Source organism: Pempheris klunzingeri, chromosome 10 (assembly GCF_042242105.1).
Source record: "Pempheris klunzingeri isolate RE-2024b chromosome 10, fPemKlu1.hap1, whole genome shotgun sequence".
In the NCBI taxonomy this organism is placed as follows: domain Eukaryota; kingdom Metazoa; phylum Chordata; class Actinopteri; order Acropomatiformes; family Pempheridae; genus Pempheris; species Pempheris klunzingeri.
This window is the reverse complement of record NC_092021.1, coordinates 21,165,609-21,190,501: the sequence shown is the minus strand read 5'-3', so window position 1 is coordinate 21,190,501 and position 24,893 is coordinate 21,165,609. Positions and strand designations below refer to the sequence as shown.

At 42.1% G+C, this 24,893-nt stretch overlaps 1 protein-coding gene across 3 annotated transcripts in view; it reads right to left on the bottom strand.

The window, feature by feature from the left end:
• Positions 1–3,039: 3,039 nt before the first annotated feature.
• LOC139208152 (phospholipid-transporting ATPase IH-like) overlaps positions 3,040–24,893 on the bottom strand; it is a 36,904-nt gene continuing 15,050 nt past the window's right edge. Inside the window, exons 6-30 of one of the 3 annotated variants that reach the window (XM_070837738.1) lie at positions 22,767–22,895; positions 21,874–21,977; positions 21,703–21,753; positions 21,481–21,545; positions 21,289–21,370; positions 21,037–21,187; positions 20,744–20,941; positions 20,450–20,623; positions 18,719–18,885; positions 17,508–17,579; positions 16,380–16,453; positions 16,133–16,236; positions 15,509–15,690; positions 14,853–15,086; positions 14,402–14,579; positions 14,203–14,305; positions 13,704–13,849; positions 13,247–13,306; positions 12,374–12,501; positions 12,124–12,259; positions 10,496–10,561; positions 10,035–10,138; positions 9,769–9,934; positions 7,154–7,372; positions 5,973–6,061 (exon numbers count right to left, since the gene is read on the bottom strand). In XM_070837738.1, the coding sequence (XP_070693839.1) occupies positions 7,187–7,372; positions 9,769–9,934; positions 10,035–10,138; positions 10,496–10,561; positions 12,124–12,259; positions 12,374–12,501; positions 13,247–13,306; positions 13,704–13,849; positions 14,203–14,305; positions 14,402–14,579; positions 14,853–15,086; positions 15,509–15,690; positions 16,133–16,236; positions 16,380–16,453; positions 17,508–17,579; positions 18,719–18,885; positions 20,450–20,623; positions 20,744–20,941; positions 21,037–21,187; positions 21,289–21,370; positions 21,481–21,545; positions 21,703–21,753; positions 21,874–21,977; positions 22,767–22,895 (3,060 nt within the window). In that variant the 3' untranslated portion in view covers positions 5,973–6,061; positions 7,154–7,186. Of the gene's footprint in view, positions 6,062–7,153; positions 7,373–8,943; positions 9,059–9,768; positions 9,935–10,034; positions 10,139–10,495; positions 10,562–12,123; positions 12,260–12,373; positions 12,502–13,246; positions 13,307–13,703; positions 13,850–14,202; positions 14,306–14,401; positions 14,580–14,852; positions 15,087–15,508; positions 15,691–16,132; positions 16,237–16,379; positions 16,454–17,507; positions 17,580–18,718; positions 18,886–20,449; positions 20,624–20,743; positions 20,942–21,036; positions 21,188–21,288; positions 21,371–21,480; positions 21,546–21,702; positions 21,754–21,873; positions 21,978–22,766; positions 22,896–24,893 lie in introns of those variants that run through there. The other 2 variants (XM_070837739.1, XM_070837737.1) reach the window with 2 other exon arrangements.

Sequence of the window (24,893 nt, the reverse complement as noted above, 5' to 3'; positions counted from 1 at the left end):
GGGTTTACACTCCAATCAACAATGAAAGGCTTTAAATGTTTCCCTGCAGCAGCTTTGGTTGTTCAGAGCAAATATGAGAAGCCATGGACATGTTGACACAATAGCACCAATTTGACAGCAAAATCTGAGATGTGATGCTGCTACCTGAGGTGGCAGGCTTGTGTTAAGTCATCAGTACAGGTGTTACAGTGGGGTTAGGCCTTATATAAAAGGTTACTGTCTCCTGTTTTTCCTCTTCCAATCAAGCACAAGCTTAAATACTGTAAGTGTTTAGGGTGGAGTACTGAGGAAATATGCCAGTGAGGTACAGTACCGTGTCAAAACTGGAATCAAGCTGTCAGCAGCCTGTGGTTTTGCATATTTACAGACATCAGTGCTTGGATTACACACCATATTTAATGAAGGTTTACATGAAATTAAAACCCTCACTGCATTACAAATCATTTCAACTCTTTCAGCACAACATCATAAACTTTTTCTTCTACCAGATCAAATGATATGACTCAATATGGAATTTTCCACTGGAAACATAAACGCATGTAAGCAGGTCTTGTAATAAAATGCACAGCTTACTGGCCAAACACATTCCTAGCTTGAGGCAGCATTAACATCAACCACCAGGTGTGGTTTTCTGCAGAGTTTATTGCTCAGTGACATAATAATCCTGCATTTTTCTTCATAAATGTCTTTCAGCTTTTATTTGGTCTAGATTTATCCAAGCAAGAGATACAGTATTGTCCCTCAATGTGGCTCCATACTGATTAATCTTTAACCTTCAACATATCCATGTTTCATGCATGAACCTCGCTTAACCTCCTCTGCAATCATCAATATAACAGACAAGAGGCTATAGTTGGTGTTGTGTATGTTGTCGTCACCCACCTATGCTTTGGGTGACTGTCCTCAGCCTCTCCAGCAACTCCCCAAGGGCCATCTCTTCTGTCTTCATCCACAGGATCATCCTCCAAAGGGACAGCGGAAGACCAGCTGCCCAGCCAACAGACACTTTCACGGGAAGAAGAGACAGCTTGCCTGCTTTTTCCTGAACGGTGCTTCGGAGAGTGGATGATGGTAGGGTGGATGGGTGTGGGGGACGGCTGCTGTGGTAAACCCGGCCGGAGGAGGGGGATGCAGCAGGGTAAACTAACCCAGGATGTGAGTGCCTGGCTGCGGTCTTGAGCTCCACACGGATGCTGGAGGATAGAGATCTGAGAGAGAGGGGGGTGTGTGCATGTGAGAAACGGATGCTCTCTAGGATGGAGAGGATGGTGCTGAAGCTGCTACGGCTGTGACAGCCACAGCCGCACTGACGAGTCCTCGGCAGAGGGATGCGAAGCACAGGATGCCAGCAATGGAGATGGGGAGGAGGTGGAGCAGGAGACAGACTCACTCGCACATGCAAGGCACAGCCTCAGCATACATGATGGTGCAAACCTGTGCAGAGCTGGCAGACAGAGAGGGGGAGGGGAAGTGAAGGTCAGCGTTGCAGTTTCATACAAACAGCTGATCCAATAGTGACATCCAGTGTGGAGGCAAGGCATAACAGCCATGTCATGGAACATTCCCATCCGCAGACACATACACAGTGGGCCTGCTAGCAGTCATGCACCACTGATTATGCTGCATTGCCACCATGTGATGACACTTAGTAATGACAAAAATGGTTGGGTTACTTCACAAAAGGGAAAATTACAGTTGCATTTTCACTAGACTGCAATATTTTGGTCTTTTTTAAAAAAAAAAAAAAAAAAGGATTGCAGGTTTATGTTCATACATAAGGTGACTGTACTGTGAAGTGAACTGATATTGGGCTACTAAACATAATAGAGCTTCACTTGTACTCAGCTAATCATATATTGATGTATCAATGAAACTTAAAACAAACAAGACTAAAACACACAGGTTAACTTAAACATGTCCAGAGCACTGTTACAGATGCTGACCACATGGTATAAAACATTTTTTTACAGTTAGACACTAAGCTACTTCACCAACCAAACAACATTCATATGAAACACAGAAAGATATTTATACGGACTACCTTTACTCTAAGTTAAAATATGTGAAGTGTTAATTTCTGTATACTCAAATTATGGATGAGCTGCAGCCAAGACTTTAGGAAATTTAAGGGTGCAAAGTAAGCTCTCCTTAAGTTTTCCACCTCAAGCTAAACATATCAACAACTGTCTGACTCCATGGGTTGAACTGTGATGATAAAAGTGAGCTTTACTTGGTCTGTATTCAGAAGTGAAGCCAGCAAGAGGCACTCAGGCCAAAAATAGAAAGTTGGCGCAAAATAGCCTTTTTTCCAGAGAAGACATTTAGACTTGAGATAGCAGAAAAAGCACAGATGTCCCTAATAATATTAACAATAGCTCTGATAAATTTGACTGTCCCAGTAATCCTTGGCTGTTTGATTGTGAGTCAGCACGCACAATAACAGGACCCTGAAGCCTGAAGCCGAGAAATGGAACTCAGCCATCGTTAATTTTATCACTTACATGTGTGTCTGCTACAACACATTGCCAACACCTGCGCACAGGCTCTGTCTCATGCTGCCAGAATGAATCCTAAATAAAATATCATGGCAGCGACAATATTGGTCCTTAAACCTTACAGAGAACGTAAAAAACACAAAAGTTTGTGTGTCTTAAGTGGTCAGAGGTATGCTCCAAAATTACACCTTTAACATATTCATTGAGTTTTGCATTTATTTCAAGTTGAAATCTCCATAAAAACACAATTTGTGAGTCGGTAACCTTCTACTCTCAAGATAAACTAAATAATCTAGTAGATTACTGGTGTTTGTAGGCGGGAACGTGATGGGTACAGACTGATTAGGGGGGGATGGGGAGACAGGTGGCAGTCAGGCGATTGGGAAATGATCCAGACTAACTACTGCTGGACAGACAGGAAATGGCAGGGTCTGAAATGACAGGAGAGGTTACAACTGGCAGACATGGACAATGGCAGAAAGAAACAGCAATTATATGACAATAACATAAACATTTACACAGAGAACAAGTGTTTTCACTCTTTCTTTATTACAAGCAGAATGACAATACAGTGCTTTGCCCTCATTTGCTACAGACAGGCTGGCAAAAAGTCAACAGGTGAACTTTTAAAATCTTTATCCAAAAAAAGGAAATTCTCAAAACCTGTTTAGTAATACAAACAGTGCTGTACTGAAGGTATGATATGAAGCGTGCTGCTCAGAGCACAGAAGTCGACATTTCAGACCTTTGCCAAGCTCAGGAATGACAGGATGAGCACCTGCTGTTCTGCTGATGGACTTAGAAAAAGCAGTTTGACATTCTGATCAGCAGTAGAAGGCTGGTGCAATAAACCCATTCGAGACAGAGGCCGACACCTACAGACGGTCCATTCCTAGTCAAGTTATTTGGTCACTTTTTTTTTTCTCACCCATTACAATCTTCTTAGAAAAATAACTTGTGAGGAAGAGTGAACACTTATAAACCCCAGTCGACAGACAATAGACCTTGTTTTAGGGGAAAAACTGATCTGCTGTAGAACAAAGTGCAGTGTGTAGACCTATTGGTAATTCTCTAATGAATAATATAACGTATATGTTGCTCTCATTTTGGTTACAAACTTGAACACACATTCTAACAGAGTTAAAATATAGTATTCTCTCTGGGATACAAAAGTAGCAAAAGAAATATTCAGAATGGACAACACAAAAAAGACCAGTAGTAGTGAAAAACTGCTGTGGAGGACTCAGCTAACAAACTGTGTCTGAAGAATGACTACAAAGGATTCCCCTTTACATTATTAAAGTAGACCTTACAGCATTATTGTGGTAGAATTGGTAGGTGACATGCAGAATATGTCTGAATACAGTATGGCAACAGTGAGGTGGGGCACTGCATGACAAGCACCAAGGCCCTTCTGTTAATCTACTGAGGTCAGGACGTTGAGCCCCCAAGATCAAACATTATGTGGAGGCTTGTGGGCTTTGAGTGAAAACTGAAAGGGTCAAATCCAGACCTCCAACCAAAATGAGAAATCGTCAGTGCCCCGATAAAAAATAAAATAGCGAACACGTGTTTCTAAATCTATAAATCTTGGCAGATGGTGATGTGTATGAAAATAAACTGTATGAACATAGAAAAATGCTTCAGAATCTGACATTCAAGACTTCCCGAGACAGTCACTTGCTGTGCAACACGACAGTTATGCTTTGGACAAAGAGGACTTCAGATGTTAGAAATGCAGAAAAGAGGTTCATCCATAATGAGCTACAATCTTCAGCTGGAGGACATGATGGACAAATCAGTTCAACATTCTATTGATTTGATTGTGACATCGCCGATTCAAGTCTCCCTCCTACTTACAACACACTATAATAACACCCCTTCTCACGACAATATATATCAAAAGTTTGTAAGTTACATCCATACATCAACAATGACTGCCATCAATAATTTTTAGGACAATACAGAAACTCGTGGATTAATGCAACACAGAGAGAAAAACCCCTTATTATGTGACAACGTGACATTAGCATTCTTATATTAACTTTTGCATAACACAGAGCATGGCAGCAAACACACAAGCACAATGCAACAGTGAGGAATAGCAAGTCATTTAGGACACCCATTAACTAAAGACTCCATCATTCTCGGGCTGCTGTTACCCTACACGGCCACATGGAGGCAGGAGTGAGCACGGGGCGCTCACTGTGAGGGGAGAGAAAAGGTGTCATGATATGGTTCATGATGAATGATGTCTGGGACGAAGGAGGACATTGAAAAGATGAGAGACGAACAGATCAGCATGCAGCAGGGAGATCGGACGTGCTACACTGCCAGATAAGAAACACAACAGTCGACACAAGTGTGAGAGTAAAAGAAGAGAAAGAAAGAGGAATAATAGACACACTGTACCAGACATGTATGCCCTCTGAAACTCCATGACCATTCACAAACACGTGTAAACTGACCTAGAAATATAATCCACTAAAAATGAGTATCTATGAATTAAGGCAGGGCGGCTAGAATACTGCACATCCCTCTTCAGATTTTCCCCGTTTCTTTCCTTCAGCTGATGGGTGTGTGTGAGTGTAAGGCTTTGTAATACACCACTTCTGCTTTTTCACACCTTTCTCCTTTGGCTCCTAGCCTGCTGCTGTGTGGTTTACCTGTAAGGCAAAGGTGTGTCTACAGACGTACAGTAACAGGCAAATTCATGCATACACTCGCTCACATGCACGCGCACGCACACCTAAAGGGCTGAGCATGACGGCTGCCCCTTACTTGGCCAGACCACATACTGTACACAAATGTTTTCAACGAACATTTACAAAGAAGAAAAAAGGTGACAAAAGTGGAGGAACAGGCAAGAATGTGAGACTGAGAATGAGGACAAGGAATACAAAAAGGCCCGGCTGTTGACATGTTGAAACAGGACAGTTCCACAGTGCATCAAATGATGCACCTTCGCACATGGTTCCCCTTTTGTTCTTAGACTTTTTCAAGTAAGAGTTTCTGCAGGAACTTGGATGAGACATAAACAGGGATAAGACTGAAACAAAAAGATGGTACCAAAGTATGACGGCGAGGCGTCGGGGCTGTAATATCTAAAGGGTTGTCCACTCAGGTGTAGCCCAGAAAATGCACATGGTGAACTCAGTATGGAGGTTGATCTGTGTGAACATGTTGGTTTGTATTTTGCTCTATAAATCCTTGATCCTTGAGATCTTGATCGCTGCACTTTACGTTTCAGCCCATGAGCTTCGCACACACATAGTTTCAGACAGCGTTTGTGTTCACACGGAGGTCTCCGGCCCTGGAGCGTAGTAGGCAAATCCCGCCCCCGAGAGACGGAGCATGTAGGGGCTGAGAGAGCACAAGTCTGACCCTCCCCCTTCTGTCAAGTGGGCCAGTAGTTTCTGGGGAAGGGGTTCAGACCTGCGGAGCGACAGCATCTCCACCGCACCGAGGTGGAGGTGAGAGGAGTCCGTACTCGTGCCTTTGTAGGATCGATGAGAGGACAGTGGAGTCAACTCGGCCACGCCACCCCGTGACAGCTTCTCATGATCCTAAAAGGGAGATGGAGAACGCATCAGCACGAGAAAACCCACAACACAGGCGTAGGAAAGGAAATAAAAACGGTTGCACCGCGCAGATCAAATCACAGATCTCGTGAATGAGAACAGATGTGAGAGAGCTTCATGCAAAATCTAACAGCAGGGTTATATTCAGAAGGTTTAACAGGTTTGTTTTAGATACACAGATTAGTTTAGTTTTGGTGATTGATGGCACCGTGTCAGGGATCCCTGGATCACATTTACTCAGCAAAATCCCTTAAGTGTGCATACTGGGCAGGAATTACTGCTAAGTGAAAAGAAAACCTCTGAACATTCCCATTGTGATTAACAGTCATGTTAGATTAAGCATGCTTATGAAACGAAGACTGGATTCGCATTGCTGTTCCACCTTCCAACACTGGATGTCATCAGTGTTCTTGGTACAAAATAACACTTGTCAGATACACAGTACATAGTTTGCCAAGCTGCCTGGGAAACCTGGATTTTTCCAGACCATGTTTTCCTTTGACACCAGTAATAGATTAGGTAACCTTCTAGTGACCTTGCTAACTCAAATATGACCTATGTTACTAACTGCATGATAATCAAATCTGCATAAACCTCTAAAATATTTAATATTTCCAAACTAAACTTCCTATGACCTTCAATGCCAGCCCCTCTACCTTACTTTCACACGTAACGTTAAGCGACAGACCAGGACAGAAAGAGTCACAACAAGCCAACTACTTGATGGAGCCTTCATGACAAGTGGCAATGGATTTTAAGTAGCTTGGGCCTTATAAAGAGAGGATGAAATTTCTCATTTGGCTGCTACCCAGATAAAGTTAATTCCAATCCCACATGCAGTGAGAAGCACAGCACACTTTGGAACCAGCGCTGCAGAGTTAATTGGAGATTGTGATTCCTGAAAGTAGGTTTGATAGAGGGAAATTTCTCATGTAGACCCACTTATACAGGCCCATCCCCCCAGCCTGAGCCGTAGCACGACAGCATGCCCCATGCAGTACAGAGCGGCAGGAAGCATCATGGCAGCAGCATTAAGCACCCGTCTCCCCACAGTCAACTCCCTCTGTGTGCTGTTACCATGGTGACCCTAGCCCAACTGGGGGGTGTACTCTAGGGTTTGCTGAGTGGGATGCTGTGGCTGTATGACATCATGGAGTCATAGGTCCTAGCAGCTTTTTCTCCACTGTCTCCCTCACTGGTCCTATCAGGGTGGAGCGGGTCCCTCTCATTGCTTGCCCCTCCACCAGCAGTGCCAGGAGCCACACAGCCCTCCGGCGCCCCCGCAGTCCTTACCTTCTGTGAATAACGTTAAAGGAAAGGAGGTGATGATGGAATATGTTCAGACCTTGTGTCTCGTATCCAGGTATTAGGTAAACTTAGCTAAAACTAGTGCAGTCTAATACATCAGTCCTGCAGTAAGTCCTCCCTCCATGAAGATTATGATGTCTAGTTTTTGTTCAAACTTTTACAAAGAAGTTGATTCACGTGTAGGGTAGTTTGTGATGCTGTTGACTTGTATTACATTACACAGAGAGATGTTTGATATTTAGCCTACCTGAATGATATACATGGGGTGGACAATATAATAAACACCTGTCAGTATAACACAGTACATTTCAAAGGCACCACTGCAGCCTCCAAAACGATCATATAGTTGAATCACGTCCGTAAAACAGGTTCAACCAAAACTGAACATAACCTTCATTAAGGTAGAATTTTTTATTATTAAACTGCATTCGTTTTATCTAGATGTAACTAAGAAACTGGCAACTGAATGCATATTCAGCCTGTTTCTAGATGAAGACGAAGCTGACTACGGTTCACAACCGGCACCTGAATGCAAAATGACACATTTTTACTCATCCATACAGCTCCAGAATAGGATTGGTGTCGCTTTTTGGAAATTTACTAAGGCTTTGGACAGAGCATTGTTCTGGTGGTTTAGCTCTGGTGGTAAAGCTGTAGCAAAATTTGAATTGGAGCTTTGTTGCTCTCCTCACACTGAGAATTGGACAAGGCAGGCTTTCACAGCAGTGATGACATGTTTACATCAATTATACTACATATCTGGTCACTCACATGAATGTGACTTGAGACTACATCGCCGATCTGGTCGCCAAGAACACATTTCAGAGCTACGATTGAAAAATGAAGTTGCCAACGTTACTTTTGGGATTGCAAACCTTTTCTGTGCATCAAATGTGGGGCTAATATATCTTCTGGAATGGCTTAGTGATGATAATTTAAGTGAAGATTTTTTTCTGTCAACTGTCAAATATAATAAACAAAATGAACAAAAACCAAAAAATCTTCATATTGGAGAGTGTTTGGATTTTTGCATTAGAAATTACTTAAACAAATAACAATTTCTCAAATAATTCCTTTTAGCTCACTACAATAAATAAGAAACATTAAGATGGTGTTTTACGTGGAAGAAATTTTCCAAATCCAACCTGTTAACCTGATCTTTTTTTGACTAAAATCTTAAAAACTGTGGTGCCACACCTAAAACCATTTCAAAAATACATGACGAGGTGACAACGTGACATAAAAGACATAACAAAAACATAGTAGAGTGCATGCAATTTGAATTTCAAGACATTACATATAAAATGGGACACAAAACACATGAAATATATAATAAATATTATGAGATTAATTCACAAATGGGAGGAAAAATGTTTAGAGGAAGAAAATATAAAGCAGGCTTCTAAGCTGGCTTGCAAACCAAAACTGTGTCACTTTTGTCACAATATCGCCATTGGAGTTAGTTACACATTAAGTGAGGTGCTGAGAAAGTGATGAGTAGTTTACACTGGAACATGCCACCATGCATACAGAGATGAGGGCTTAAAAGAGAGAGTCACCTCCTCTTCCGGCTCCTCTCTCGTCTCTCTGGGCCAATCAGAAACTCATTCTGCTGGAGGACTGAGAAAGCATGAAGATGGTGGACGGCTCCACAGTAAGGCACGGGCGAGTGGACTGCAGTTACCACGACAGAGCGAGCGAGTGCAGAGGGCAGAGTCATAGGCACACAGGAGCAGTGGGGGTGAGGGAGAGAGAAGACAGTAATGAAGAAGGAGGAACAAGAAAGAAAAGGAAGGATAAGGCAGGTAAATGAAAGGAAAAGGGAGAAAGGGACGATGGAGGAGGAGGATGGTGTGAATTTTGATTAGGGTGGTCCATTAGGGTGCAGCGAGAGGGGAGAAAAGAGAAGAAAGAGCACAGCGGGAAGAAATCTGTCAGACCTTTCATTCATTTTTCCATTTGCGGTGAAGCTTGCTTCACAGGAAGGTGAAGCTAAGCCTTAGGGAACAGGAAGTCATTCTAAATCAAGCTGTTGCTTAAAGCCATTAGGGATCCTAATGATTTTCCTGGATGATTAATAGAGTGGAAGATTTGCAGCTTATCCATATGGTTTATTGCAGTAAAAGTATCAGCTAGGATTTGAGAGAAGTGTGCTTACTGCATCGGGTCATTTCAGTTTGTGAACTGAAATGTACTTCTAAAGGCATAATTTAGATTTTCTTAAAAATGGGAAAGCATTAATTAGTCATTGGTTAATGGTTGTAGCAAAGCATTTAGTTAATACCATCAGAGGTCACAACATGAAAAAAAAAAAATCTAAAACCTAACTTGGGAACAAGACAATCTAAAGCTTCAGTTTCACTGAGTCAGTGCCAAGGTCTTACCTGTGCACGTTCGGTGGCTGTGGGACACATGGCCCTGCAGAGGACCTTCTTGATGACATCTGGCAGCAAGCTGACCGTAATGAGCAGGATGATGCTGAGCCAGGCCGGACCGCTAGACAGCATCTGCATGAACACGTAGTACATCCTCTGGTAGTTCAGGAAGGGCCTGAGCAGCAACAGGAAGGACAAAAAGGGTAAATTCTTCAGAGATGTCCTAATCAACAATGAGATTATAGATGCTGGAAAAAAAACAAAGCATATTATACCAAATGATGCCTCCCCAGAGAAGAGAGAAAATAACGTAGAAAAGTAATGACCCCCAGATGACAAAGTGATTGATCCAGGTCCAGTGGTGTGTGTCCAAGGCAAGCTGAAACAAACAGAATATATACATAGTTAACAGTCAACCAGTCAATGAAGTCAATGACTTTGCCTTTAGGGTTTACTGATGTGCAAACTGAGTGTAGTTGCTCATTTATATAACATGTTAGTTAACATGTGTGCCGCGCATATGATCAGGCACACGTGCAATGATAATGAACTCATCCAATATGTCTTGTTTTATGTGTTTTTTGTGTGTGTGTGGACCATAGGAAGAGTGGCTGCTACACAAGTGGCAGCTAATGGGGATCTGAATAAATTCTAAAGAATAAAATAGAGGGATTATACAATACAATAGAGTGTTTCTTTCTTTCCCCATCTCACTTCCGAAGACGTGCTCACACACCTTGAGCGTAACTGTGAACACCAGCACAGTAAAGACGAGAGTCCCGAAGGTCCAGTTCCCAAACATCTGCGAGGGAAGAGTGGGAGACAAGTGTTAGTAGCCACATTAATCACACACCCCTATCAGACTGCATCCACGCATTAGTGAACATCCTATAGTTTTACAGTGCATATATACATATACACTTCACATCATATGTGATGTGGTGAGAGGTGATCTGTTTGGGAACAAGTACTGGGGCCAATACGCTGAGACTATTTTCACTTCACCTCTAAGCATCCACATTTTTCTAGCTGCTGAAATCCTAGAAAGGTTTATGCAAACATCGGGAGTGAACAGATGGGATGAGAGTTGGGAGGGAAAGAATGAAAGAGGAAGGAGGGTGGAGCGAGAGAGAGATCAAGATGAAGAACCTGGGGAATTTACGTAATAACTGCAGCTGGATGTTGGTGCCGCGTGTCTTTGCTAGAGCACCTTCATTCATTAATCCTCTCCTTTATGGATGAGAAAAACAGTGAGAAGTTCCAGTTCAAACCTGTTTTTTGTTTGTTTGTCAACCTGTACACAAAGGGTACGGGATCAAAACAGGGCAGCCACCCCCTGGATGCTGAAGCAGTGAAATTAAAAACCAACCAACCCCAAGAACTGCCACCACAAATACATGAACATACAAGTACACGCACACACAGACACACACACAAATGCACAAACACATTAGACAGAACAACAAACAGATGTTGGATCTTAATCTATAGTACGTACATATTTACTCTATTTACTACCACAGCGAAACACAAGGATAATGTGGGGGAGCATCTAAGGTTTCTACTATGTCAGTGGAGTTGTTAGGATCAGGTACTGAGCAGGATTCAGGGCTTTACAGAGATTAGGAGAATAATGGAGCACTAGAAAACTACACATTCAAATGAAAGTGCATGGATGATGTGAAGTGGGGAAGGATGAAACTGGATGAAACGGTCAAACTGAAAGCTTAAACGGTACGACAGGAACTAAAAAAGCATGAAAGACAGAGAGAGCTGACAGGGAGGGAGACAGGCTTACCATCTGTGTGTTGGTGGTCATAAGCTGAGGAAGAAGAAGAAGAAGAAGAAGAAGGAGAGGAAAAAGAAGAAGAAAAGGAGCAAAATAAAGAGAAAGGAAGCAGGGAGGAGGAGGGGGAAGAAAAGAGAAAGGAATCAGGACAAAGGGCAAAATGAATTTCAGGATGTTTCAACTTAAAAAACAGGACCAAAGGCAATCAAAAACAGTTGACATGATACAAATTAACAATACAGAGAAAGATGCTATTGCGTTGTCGATATGAATGGAGATCTAATGTTGCTGACCTATAGGGGGACCCAAGACACAAATCTTACTGTTACAGACCCATAATAACAAAAATATGACCACAAAGTCATCCTTTAACACTTAATTCCTCTTTCATGAGAATCCAATGGAGATGAATGAGTGTTCATAAAGAAAGCACTAACTTTGTGTCCATTATCCTCTTTTAATTTCCCTAAAGGACACCTTGAACACCCCACAAAGTGCCATAACTGCTCTATTTCTCCTTGTTTCACAAAATGACACATCTCACTGCCTCTGTTGACATGGAGACAGAGGCTCACCTGGCCATTGCTGGTGAAGGTGGTGTTGTCAAACAGGAAGTAGGCACCAAAGAAGAAGATAACAGCGTCAAACACACCCAAGCATGTCCAGTACAGAAAGACAGGCCAGCGGAGCAGGGAGTTCTTTGCTATGTCCCTAAGAAAGACAGACAGGAAGACAAAAGAACAGTTGAGCAAAAGCAACAAGAAAAAATATAGATAATGCTACGTTTTTCCAGCAGAACTTCTCCGACATTTTCTTCAACCTCACCTGTACAGGGAGGGTTCCCGCTTGAGTGTCTCCATGGTGACATGCTTCTCAACCAGGCTGTACAGGAGGATGGGGAGTGAGGTGAAGCTGATGTTGTACAACGTCAAATAGGCTGTGTCGTACAGAGGCTGCAGAGGGAATAAAACGATACAGACTCCATCACATATCTGACAGGCCATCTTAAAACCAAGCTGCCTTTTTTTTTTTTTTTTTTGGCCACTTTGGGGCATCAGAACAAGCCAAGCTGCAAACCTTGTCAAACTATTTTCATGTAAGTTGTTATCATCAATGTGTTTGCAAATAATTGCGGAATTACAAGTACGGCAGACACGGGGCAGCATTAATCTTCCTTTAGAGTTGTGGTTACAGCTGATTGACAAGTCCACTATTCACTCTCCTTTGAGCTCTGTTTTAGTCTCCACCATATTCGGTCCTTCAGCTGCTAGATGTTCTGCTGTAATGTTACACTTTGTCAGCAGCTAGTTGGTTAACTTGTCAGCCATTTGGTGCTGGGCAGGTACAATAAAGTGGTTTTATTTGGAGCTGTGAGCTACGCTGGGAAACAAGATTGATGAACATGGAGCTTGTGAGGCCATAAAAATGAAAACAAAAAGGTCAAAATGCTCAGTTGAGCTGAGGGGAACAAAAGAGTAGGGTGATAATTCTCTGTGGGTTTGTTTCTATGAGTGACACCTTTTATATTACATGTAGTCATTTGACCAATTATTGTCATTGAAATATATAATGAACATTACCTAAATTAAAAATTAAAAAACAATAACTACAGCAAGCTATTTCATACAATGTAATCCTATATGCATACTACACCGTTTGCTTGCAGACTGCAGCCCCAACACAGTACAAAGTCCTTACCTGCTGGGAGAACCCACAGAAGAACTGATACAGGAACTGAGGGAAGATGAAGCATACATTCTGGAAAGATTTAAGAGGAGGAAAAAAACAAATAGAGAAAGTAATAAGCTTGTGACAAGTACATATGAAGAGATTTGAAGAATCTAAAAATGCTACTATCTACACATTTCTGTTTATACAGAGATTGTGTGCTATAAGCTCACTGAGTGGGCCGCAAAGAGCTGGCCTGCCAAAATGAAAAAATGAATCAGTTGGCAGGGCACTGCTTGCTGTGCCGCCCACACTGATCATCGTAGCCATGAATCCAGGAGAGAATGTTGCTCCAAGGATTCACGAATCCGATAATCTGACAGAGTAGCTGCACAATCTGGTTCTTTGTAACTCAGTGTTTCACTGGGAATTACGATAAAGTGATTAAAATGTGTGAGCCAGTGGAGTACACAAGGCAGTCGTGTACCTTGTAGAAGAAGTACTGAACAAGTTCAGCAATTCGGATGTAATAGTAGTGGCCATGAACAAGCAGCATCTTCTTCAGGTGCTTGAACTTCGGGATGGCATAGTCACTGTTCCTTGCTGCCTGACGGCCTTCTTTACCCATGATGCCTTCAGGAAAAAAGAGGTTAGTTGCATATAATCTGATCAAGAATGTAATACAACCATGAGTGTAACCCAAATATATAGACTAGCGCCAAACTAATATACAGTATAAGTGAGCCAGTACTGGCTTATCATGCATATATTGTATCACTGTTCCCAGATATGCAAAAAGAAATCTAGTACATGCACCTTTTATCGGTTGAATTTGTAGGTATGTGTGTGTAAAATCATGCTTAATGTATTGTTTTTATAGGCTATTTATAAATCATAGTTATTTTATTTCATCTGAGCTTTTCTGTTCAAAATTTGCCGTGACCTTAAAAAATAAAAGTGTGCTGACGGTGGTGAAATAAGCTCACCGATGCCCACGTGTGCTTCCAAGATCATGCTGACATCGTTTGCTCCATCGCCTATGGCGAGGGTTATGGGGTGCTCCTTGGACGCTTTAATTAGCTTCACAATCTGCAAAAATAAACACCCAGTTTCAGTCACTACCACTGTTTGTCATTTATTAATGTGCCGGGAGCGTATTTGTGAAGTGAAGTGCAGTTCCCTCACCTGTGCTTTCTGCAGTGGTGCCATGCGACAGCAGAGCACAGCGCTACAGTTGCGACAGATCTCTAGAAAGATCTCTCTATAGTTGCCAGCCCCAGCACTTTCCTGGTTGGGCTTTAGCACTGCAGACAGCGTGGCCCCGTCGATGATCAGACCAAAATCAAGGCAGTCTACCGACAACCTGGAACAAAATATCCCAAACCAATTAACAGGAAGCTTTCCACACAACCCATTATAGATCAGTCTGCAGTCTTGACATTCAGCTGCTTTAACCAGATGTTGAGGGCAAATATAATTTGTGATTATGCGATATGTGGATCGATACCATTTACTATGCAAACTGGTGTGTAAACTGCAGAGCTGCAACAATTAGTCAAATAATCAATAAGTCAATTTCCAGCACCTTAATCAGCAAAACCTTTTCAAGGAAAAATGCCACTATATTATCTCATACCCAGAAATAGAGCGTTGTCTGAGCACCGTCCTGTTTAGTTCGAATAGAACATCATGCAGACTTTGCTCTTCTGTGCGTTTCTTGGTCAGCTCCAGGATCTGAGTGCTGCGACGGAACAGCTTGCTGGCATAGCAGGTAGCTGCTGCGGTCTCCATCTTGTCCCCCGTCAGGACCCAAACTTTCATCCCAGCCTTGTGCAGTGACTCAATGGTGTCTGCAGCCTTCTCCTGGAGCCTGCACATCAATAAGTCAATAAGTGTTCCAGCCTCCAGTGTGATAGGCAAAAGCATCCATCAAAACTTCAATCAATCAATTACCAACTGGTGATAACTTATCAATGCATGACCACCCCTGCCCCTGCCCATCACCAGTTTATCTACTAGCAAGTCAAACTGTCAGGCAGCCAATCGATCAGTTAGGGAAAATACCTTTGCAAATCAATACTGAGGTCTACCTTATTAGAGCACATAAACATCTAATATTTGAACAAAGCAGAAAGTAAATTGAAAAAACTAAACAAATGGCACAGCAGTATTAGTAGTATTCCCCTCCTGATGCATTAAAATACTTAAAAGATTGTAATTTTCCTCTCTGCTATCACACTGTTTAAATCTTTCCCTTCTTCTCTCTCTCTCTCCCTCTCCATGGCGACCAACCTGTCCTCCACGGCCGTAGCGCCCAAAAGCACAAAGTCCCTCTCAATGACATCATAGGCCTGTGCCAGCCTCTGCTCCCTGTCCTGCAGGGCTAGCTTGGCTTCGGTCAGGTGGTGACATGCCTCCTCGTATTCGGACTGCGACAGCCTCCGATAAGCGACACACAGAGTCCGCAGCCCCTCCTGTGTTACAGTGAGGAAGACAGGGATGGAAGCGGATTGAAGTTGTGATTTCATATGTAGTAGCATGGGGAGTCAAAGGACAATACTAATATCTGTTCAATTAAAGAAGCATTAACTGATTGTTTTTTTAGGGGGGAGACACTCAAGAGCAACCTAGAAACATTGGTGTTTCATTACCTTGTAAAGTGTTAATGGTGAACATGCTGGAAAAGATGCTAAAATGATATGTAGAGCTGAGGGGGACTGCAAAGAGTGATAACTATCTGCTGTTTAAACAAACAACCCTTTTCGGGTCACACATAAGTCAATGACTTATTGTTAACATAAAAGCACCATGTACCTTGTGTGGATACATTTCTACCCCTTAACTGTGAAAAACATCACTGAATTATATTTTACCAAAACTGGCCTGATACAATATCAAACCCAGCTGTACACTTACAACAGCATTCTGCTCCACTCTGGCTTTCACCTGCTCCACCTTCCCAGACACCACCCGAGGAAAAATGGACGAGTCTGCCCCCTTACAAAACAGCAGGTATTCTCCTGAGATCCCACAAACACACACAAAAACAAAAAAAAGAACATTTCAAACAAGCTGTAAGAACAATCTAGTGTCTGAACACTGATTATAAAATGTATTAACAGCACTGACGTCTGTTTCACTTCTGTGTACGAGCACATCTTACCTGAGCTTGACTTGACTATGACGCTCATTCTCCTCCTGACAGAGTCAAAGTTCAGTATGTGAAGCAGCTCAAACCTGAAGGAGAAACAGTCTTGGCATAAAATGGGGTTCTTAACTTTCTAATTTCTGTTCAGTTTCATTGATCTTCTTTAATGGGCTTTTTCAAAGTCTTGCAAATGATGTAAAATGACTCCACTTCAGGCCAACTCAAGTCTCCTTGCAAATTATCCCTTTTAATGTGGACCAACTCTGGAACCGTTATAGACACTAATGTTTTGACGTTGGAAAGAGGGTGATATCAAAAACAGAAAGAAAAAGGCTTTTCAAGGGTGTCTGTCTGGCAAATTGTGACTTTAAGAGACACTTTCATTATTCATCTGTCATAAAATTACAGCGACACTGTTTTATGTTTATTAGCAATTTTCATTTTCACTTGCATCTTGCAGTGCCTTCACATCCACTTATCACTGGGTGATCCCCTCATACTTCAGAGAATCGTAGATGAACTTCTACCTGAACTCCTTCTTATGAGAACTGTTCAGTTCAAATGAAGAAAACAACAATACAGACTGAAGATCTCAGATTGAGCTTTACAGAGATACATTTTACATTTTGTGTAAAAGGCCAAAACATTCAGATCCCCTAGAAATAGTTAAAAAAACACAAGTGTAAGAATACTTGAGAGCCTTTAGCCTTCCCTTTCCCTCCAATCTGCTAGATGCACCCCCCCCCCCCCCCCCTCTCTCTCTCTCCAGCTCCCCTGCTTCCACAAAATAGCGCACTATTGACAGGCCACTGCAGAGAGTAATGGAGAGAGAGGGTGGTTACAAGAACACTTCCTATGGATCAAAACATTAGACACTTTCCACAAAACCACTCTCTAATGGAATCTTGCTGCCTTTCATTCTTACAGATCAGAGCTTTTTGATCTGATTGAGCAGTTTCTAAAAGCAACTCTCTGCCCACTCTTTTGTGGTTGTAGTTTTTTTGTAACCTCTGTTGAACATGAAACACAATCCGAGAGCCGTTTCTCTCCAGGCAGCTGATGCATGACCACAACACCATCAGCTGAATTACTGCTATTCTATCGTCTTGTGGTGTAGCCACAACAGGCCCTTGACAGACAAACCTTTCAATCTCATCGTCTTTGTTGAGGATCTCCATGTAGTTGTCTTTCAGTCTCAGATAGGTGTAACCCAGCCTGGCACCAGGAGTGAGGGGAAAGAGGGGAAAGAAAGGATTAATCTAAGTCTGGCAAAGAGTATGCCTATACACTCAGTTGCCAGTTCATTAGGTGCACCTTGCTGAACACACGCAGCCCTGTAATAAATCGCATCCTGATGAAGGTTATAAGCTGCAGCTTTTGTTGAGACAGTTTAAGAGAGGTGTAGATTCAACTGTATGGACATTTTGGAGAATGCAGTTTGTAGTTCTGTTGTATTGTGATGTGTTATAATGGTGTATATAATGGTGTAATAACTGGTGTTTCTATTATTTTGTTCACCCCATCTAAATCAATGAGGGTAGCCTAAAAAACACAAACATCTCTCTGTGTAATGCAGCACAGTTCAACTGTACCACAAACTACATCTTCCAAAATGACCACACAGTTAAATCTACACCTACGTAAAACTGTTTCAACAAAATCTGTATAACAGTATAACCTTCATTTATTGTATGGCTGAGGTGTTCGACTACATAGGTTCAGCTAATGAAAAGTAAACTGAGTGTACATTATGCAGTATCAGTCACTTGTGTCACACAAAAGGCTAAACGACACATTTAGCAAAGCCAGCTCACATACACACTCACAGCAGTATTTCACATCCGTGAAAGCAATATGTCAAAGCAAAACACTGTGATTTGGCATGTTGGACCATGTGTCTTAACTCCGTCCACGTTTTATATATATTTATATATATATATATATATTTATATATTTATATATATATATATACACACACACACACACACACACACACATATATAATGCTTTGTGGTGCTTTATGATGTTGCAAAGCACTGCAGGAAACGTTGAGCCTAGTTCAACAACATAATGGTTGGCACAGCGGCACAGTCTCACCGGGGAAGACTCCAACATCTTCCAGAGAAATATAATTAATATGACGATTAATCAAAATTTAATTTATCCAGGTCCCCTAAAATTCTCTGAATATAAAGAACTACAGTTCTTATTCAGATGTGAATGTAAACACCCTCAAAGTCAAGATGAAAGTCTGAACACTTTGCATTTCAAATCCAGCGCACAGAGTGCAGAGCAAGCAGAACAAGAAGCAACACTGCCGTATTACTTAAGGACTGCAAAGTAATTTTGTTTACCTTTTCATTCCCTCCACCAAAGCCACCTCATCCGGTGAGGAGGAGATGTAGAAGGAGGTTGGCCTGCCCTGGTGGATGCCCCTCTTGATGCCATCCACCGTCTCCTCCTCCTTCACCTGCACTGTGTGACACAGACACAGCGCCCGGAAAAACAGATCCTCATGTTCCTACAGACACAAAGCCATACATTATTATCCTTTTTCTTTTTTTTTAAACAAATGCATCAGCTAAGTTCATCTCACAGGTGCATGACTGAATTTTATGGTCATGTTTGAAGCTCTTTAGTCATTGCTGTGGTATTACTGAGCTACATTTCCAAAAAAATTGCGTAGCAATAAAGCAGCATATCCATGAAACCTTTTCTAAAGTTTTCAGCACATTTTAAGTTTTGGCAGGGAGTGCTCTTCTCTCTCTTTGGTCATCTGTGGTGGCTACTGCTGCTCATGCTGACTACACAATTTTCCTCTATTAAATCTAAACAAATCAGTGTTGCCACTGCCAGAAATGCAAGGCTCATCACTTTTCTGTGTACCACCAGACTTTTTACAAACGAAAGACACAGCAAACACTTAGGGGTTACAAAGAAAATGTTGAAGTTTTCATGAACTGGATATAGGTTGTGTCCTCACTGTGTTTGTCGGCAATGGAAATCAGGAAAAAGGGTACAATGGAGCCCGTTTATAGTGATCACGGTTACAATGATCAAAAGCTTGTACGGATCAAACAGCAGTGTCATTCCTATGCAAATGCTGTTTAAATAATTCACTTGAAGTAATCAAGTAGTCTGCTTACAGTGTTCATTTTGGGTCTTTTCATACATGACAGCACGTGGAAAAAATGTCTGCAACTGCTATTTTTCTACCTCAGTAGCCCATCTGCTTCCAGCTGGTTAGGAAAGAGAAAATAATTTTCTCTAAATGAAAAACAGTCTCCCCAAAGCTCAGGAAAAAAACAGCAACAACAAAACACTGGCACTCACAGATCAATAGTCTTCTTATTTACTGTAGGCAAAAATGAATACATTTGAGCTCCAAGTGCTGGTGTTCTATCGGCTACATGGTTGCAGGTTTGAAGCTTTGCGCACTGCTACTTTTCACCATATCTTCCTAGCTTATGACAAACTGCCAAAAATGAGCCAAAGAGTTGCAGCAGCGAAACTTGGTGTCCCTCTGGCTGCTTTGTGCAGCCTAATGTTACTCAAGCAATGAAAAACAGTCATGGATACTTGTGATGGAGACAGAAAACAAATGCACACTGGAAAAGCACCTGTGGTTGAACCCACCCACCCATCAAGTGGACTGATAATGCCCGGTCACGTATTGCCACCTTGATTAGTAATTAGCGAAACTGTCCCTCTCATTACTTTCTATTCATGTAATAAATATACACATGTCGATTCAATGGTAGTCTACATGAGAAATGAAGAAAAGGAAAAAATGTGGTTATAATAATCACCTCCTTATGGTGATCAATCTGGCCCAGACAGACGTGATCACTATAAGCAGTTTTCGCTGCTATTTGTTTTTACTAACATGTCGGAGATAATTACTTGAAAATGGCCTGACAACGTGAAATGTTCATCTGTGATTGTGGCTCACACACACTTTCAAATAAAAATATGTTTTCTTTACTCATGTCTCCATCTGTGTTCGGTAGCAGAGTTAGCACAGCCAAGAGTCCATTCAGGCTGGATTTAGAAGCCTGTTTATTTTGTCAAACAGTCATACTTACTCTCCTGTATCCTCCAGGTGAAGAATCAATCATGTCTATACTGGAGGCAGCGCTGAGGATTTGGCCATTGCAGATGGCATGTGGGATGTAAACGTTCCCATCGACACAGCACTCAATAAACTCCATGTTGTTCTCAGTCAGAGTGCCCGTCTTATCAGTAAACACATACTCCACCTGGGAGGACAGGAAGAGAAAGCATAGGATAAGGGCACACCTGCAAATAGTTTCAATGCAGATACTGTATATAAATGTTTGTGCGTTTATATATGAGTGTGTGTGTGTGCACTCATGTACCTGTCCCAGCTCTTCATTCAGGTCTGAGGTGTTTACCTGAGCTCCCTCTCCCAGCTCTTCATCAAACATTTCCTCGTCCCAGGTGATGAAGTAGGAGCCCAGGAATTTCTGCATCTCAACCGTCACGTACATAGACACGGGGATGATGTAATTAAATAAGACCATGAAGGCCAGGAAGTCTGTGAATGCTCGGATCACCTGAAATAGGGGGAGAAAGACAACAGCTTTAGGGAAATGAGATTTGGGAATGGATGTCGAGACTGTGCTTTTAAGTTAGAGGTTGATGGACAGACCACATGGCGCTGGCGCTCGTTCTCAGTCCTGTGGTTGTACCAGGGCTCATCTCGGTCAGGAGACCACTGCCAAGCATATTTCAGAACAGTGTTGATCACTGCTTTGCTGATCAAAATGCACAGATACACTATCAGAAAGGCATTCATCGACCTGCAGAGAGAAAGAGGAGATAGGAAATCATCAAAAAAAAACAACTTTACAGAATATATCTCTAAATCATGCATTGAAAAGCATGGAGACGTTAATCATACTTTTCTACAGCGGAGCGTTTCTGAGATTTAGACTGGTAATTAAGTGCCATCTTGGTCTCCATACCAGTGTAGACTGCAACAGCTGAGGGGAGAGCAAACATCCAGTTATCAAGACAATAATCGCATCAGCCTTTCCTCTAACTTTTCTTAAACAACACAACATTGAAGAGACATGAATCCACATGCTGCTACCATAAATATGATGCGTGTTCTTCAGTGTGGCTCCTCTAAGGAGCAAGTTCTCAGCCCCAAGTGGTCTGCAAAAATGAAACAGAATCCTTAGCCATTTTAATGTCAGGAAAACCATTCAAGACATTTGATTAACTGAGAAAAGGTGTTGGCCTTGCCACTGAAATGTATATCCACAAACTAAAACTATCAAATAGTACCTGCCTACAAAAAAGATACGCTCACCTAGCCACAGGCTCTTCTTTGTCCTTATAAATATTGATGCGTCCAACAAATCTGCAAAAAATGCCCAGCAAAATAAAATCAGGAAAAGCAGCAAGGGAAGACCGGCTTCTAAGAGGCTACAGCTGATATTCTGTGTACAGAGATTTATCAGTGAGCGTGTGTCACACTCACTTGTAGAGGTCAGGCTGCGGTTGTTCACATTCAATGGTGGCATGTAGCGAATCCACCTCGCGCTCCGTTCTAAAGGCCATGGTATCTGGTACAGCATAATAGGTCTGAGATAGAAAGGTGGAGGAAAGGGGCAGAAGAAGAAGACGACAACAGAGGAAAATGTCATCCACAGGCACTAATGACAGCGGGGTCCATTTGACTCCTCAGCCTGGCTTCCAGCAGGGAGGTGAGCTGCTATAGACAGCTCTCTGGGTCAGCGGAGGACAGCATGCTGGGATGGTAAGCACATCAGGGGGTCGCCCCGGGGGCATGAATGTGGAGGGTGGGTGGAGTACTCTATACTATGCTATGCGTGTGTGTGTGTGTGTGTGTGTGCTAAGCCATGCATATGGTTGCGTGAGTGACATTAATGAATATTAGAGAAGTGAAAATGTGCAGTGCCATGTGTGACAGTGTGTCATCTACAGCATTATGCCTTTGTGGCTCACGTGTTGATTGATAAGCACGTGGCTGCAACTAACAATTAATTTCATTAAGGATTAATCAGCTGCTGATTATTTCTTCGGTTTATCGTGGTCAAAAAATACTGAAAAATGCATCATAGTTTAGTTAAGCCTCAGGTGACATCTAGTCTTGTCTGAACAACCAAAGATATTCAGTTTGTTACAGCATATGACCAAGAAAAGATCCAAATTGTAAATATTTGCTTGTTTTTGCTCACATGATTAACTGAGAAAATAATCTGCAGATAATAGCGGTGCGATCTAATGATTATTTTTGTTGTTAATCGTACTGAATCATAAATATAGCTGATTCTGTTTTGGAATCAAAGTTGGTCAATTTAAAATTAAGTTAAAATATATCAAATCAAAATCATGCACTAGTCCCGGCACCTTGTGACTAGACTCCCCATCCAGGCTGGCGGTGGTGACGTAGCAGGTCCCGTCATGGCGACTGGAGGAGAGCAGGATGAGGTCACATGGGAAAGTCTCATCCTCCCTCACCACGACGATGTCCCCCACCTAACAGAGAGAGACAGAGACATCACATGATGGCTTTCACATCAATAATAAAAGGGAAGTATTTTGACGAGAGGTTCATGTAAACACAGAGTAACAAACAGACAGACAGACCTGCGGGTAATCGTCTGCTCATCCTTTACCATTCCTTTTTTTTTTTTTTTTTAAAGGATTGAGAAGTTGCATAACGGATTATGCGAGCGGAGCAGCTTAAGCTCTGATAAATCCCATCTCCACGGTGACCATACACATGACACACGCTCTGTGATTTTGCTTGATTAATATATTCATCATTATTCCTGCTCCCAATTCACACTCTAATCCTCTCTGTTTGATCTACGGTAGTGAGAAACCTTGGTACAGAAAACGCTGGAAGACAGAGAGAGAGAGGCAGAAAGAAAGGACTGAGGGAGAGAAGGACGGGAACAGTGTCAGACAAAAGGAGACAAAAAGACAGAATGAGACTTTCTGTCCATGTTGATGTAAAATGCTTTTCCCGAAAAGAAAACAACTGCTATGGCCACACTAAATGTAATACTCAGTAACCTTTAAGGCAGCTGTATTGAGGGCTTTTTTTCTAAGCTGACCCTTAAATCCCACACTTTCGCTGCGTACTCGGCAGATGCAGCAGAAATTATTTGTACCCGCACCCATTATATACCCTCTGACACAACAATGAAACAAGAATGAAATATACTGTATCTGCACATCTACATAGGAGGTGCTGAGCTAGACACCCACATTATGCAGTCTGACACCACTGTTTTCATTCACACTGGGATGATATAGGATAGATTTATGCAGAATAACCTGCCAGCTCAGTGAGGCTGATTCATGTCATCCACCCGTGCATCTGCTACCAAGAATAGGACTACTGAATAAAACAAAAGAAAATGAATGGGTGTCTTACTTACTCTACTGTATTATTTCACTACTATTCTTGCTGCTGAATTGTGCTGAGCACTTTGCAATCTGTCCTGAAAATTAACACTGTTGGAGCCATCCAGTTCCATTGTAGAGGGTTTGTTTAGCTTTTTTCATACCATAAGGAATACAATTTAAGATCTTTTTTTTTACAATCACACCAGTCAAAGGATCACAGGAAACCAGTGGGGACAATAAGGCGCACAATTATTTCTAAGTACATGAATTTATTGAGCAGCTGTGTTTATTTCTAGTCAACCACACATATGCAGCCCTCCTGTTGTAAGCGCTAAAAATAGTTCTCAACAAGTGCACTATTTACTGCTATTTGAGTGTCACTTTTTAAAAATGACAGTGCCTAGTTGTTTTAGGAGATTATTTAGCCATTCGTCAAAAATTCAGAGTATACATTTGTGATACGTTTATCTCAGAATTGTGCTCGGAATGACATCAACCACTAGGGGCAGCAAACACACCTTCCCCTCTGTAAGAAATACAACGGAAGAAAAGCAAGTTTTGTGATGATTCGCATCACTTTGTTTTAATCGAAGAGACTAAACAAGATAGTCAAGTACCTTTAATTGATAAAAAACTGGACTGGACTCACAACACTGAAGCCCTCTTCAGGACTCAGATCCTTCAGTATGCAAAGGGGCTCCTGCAGATCTTCTATCAGTCTGTGGCAGGCAGTACTCTGTTCTTTACGGTTACGTGATTGGGTAGTGGCATCAAAGCTTGGAGGTCAGTAATCTCAAAAAGCTCTTAAAGAAGGCCAGCTAGATGATCGGGTTGGAACTGGACAGTGTTCAAGCAGTGGTGGAGTTGAGGACGAGGGAAAAATAATCAAAGCCATCTTGGATAACCCTTCTCACCCTCTCTGCTACAAGTTGTGGCAGATGGGCAGCTTAATAAGCCACTGGATCATCTCACCCAGGTGAAAAACAGGGTGCTTCAGGTGCTCGTTTGTTCCCATTACCATCAGACTGTATAACATTAGTGGAGACCACTGACTATGGGACCTCCCATAGCCATGACAGTAGACAATGTTTCAAATATGGATGTTGTTGCAAAGAAGCT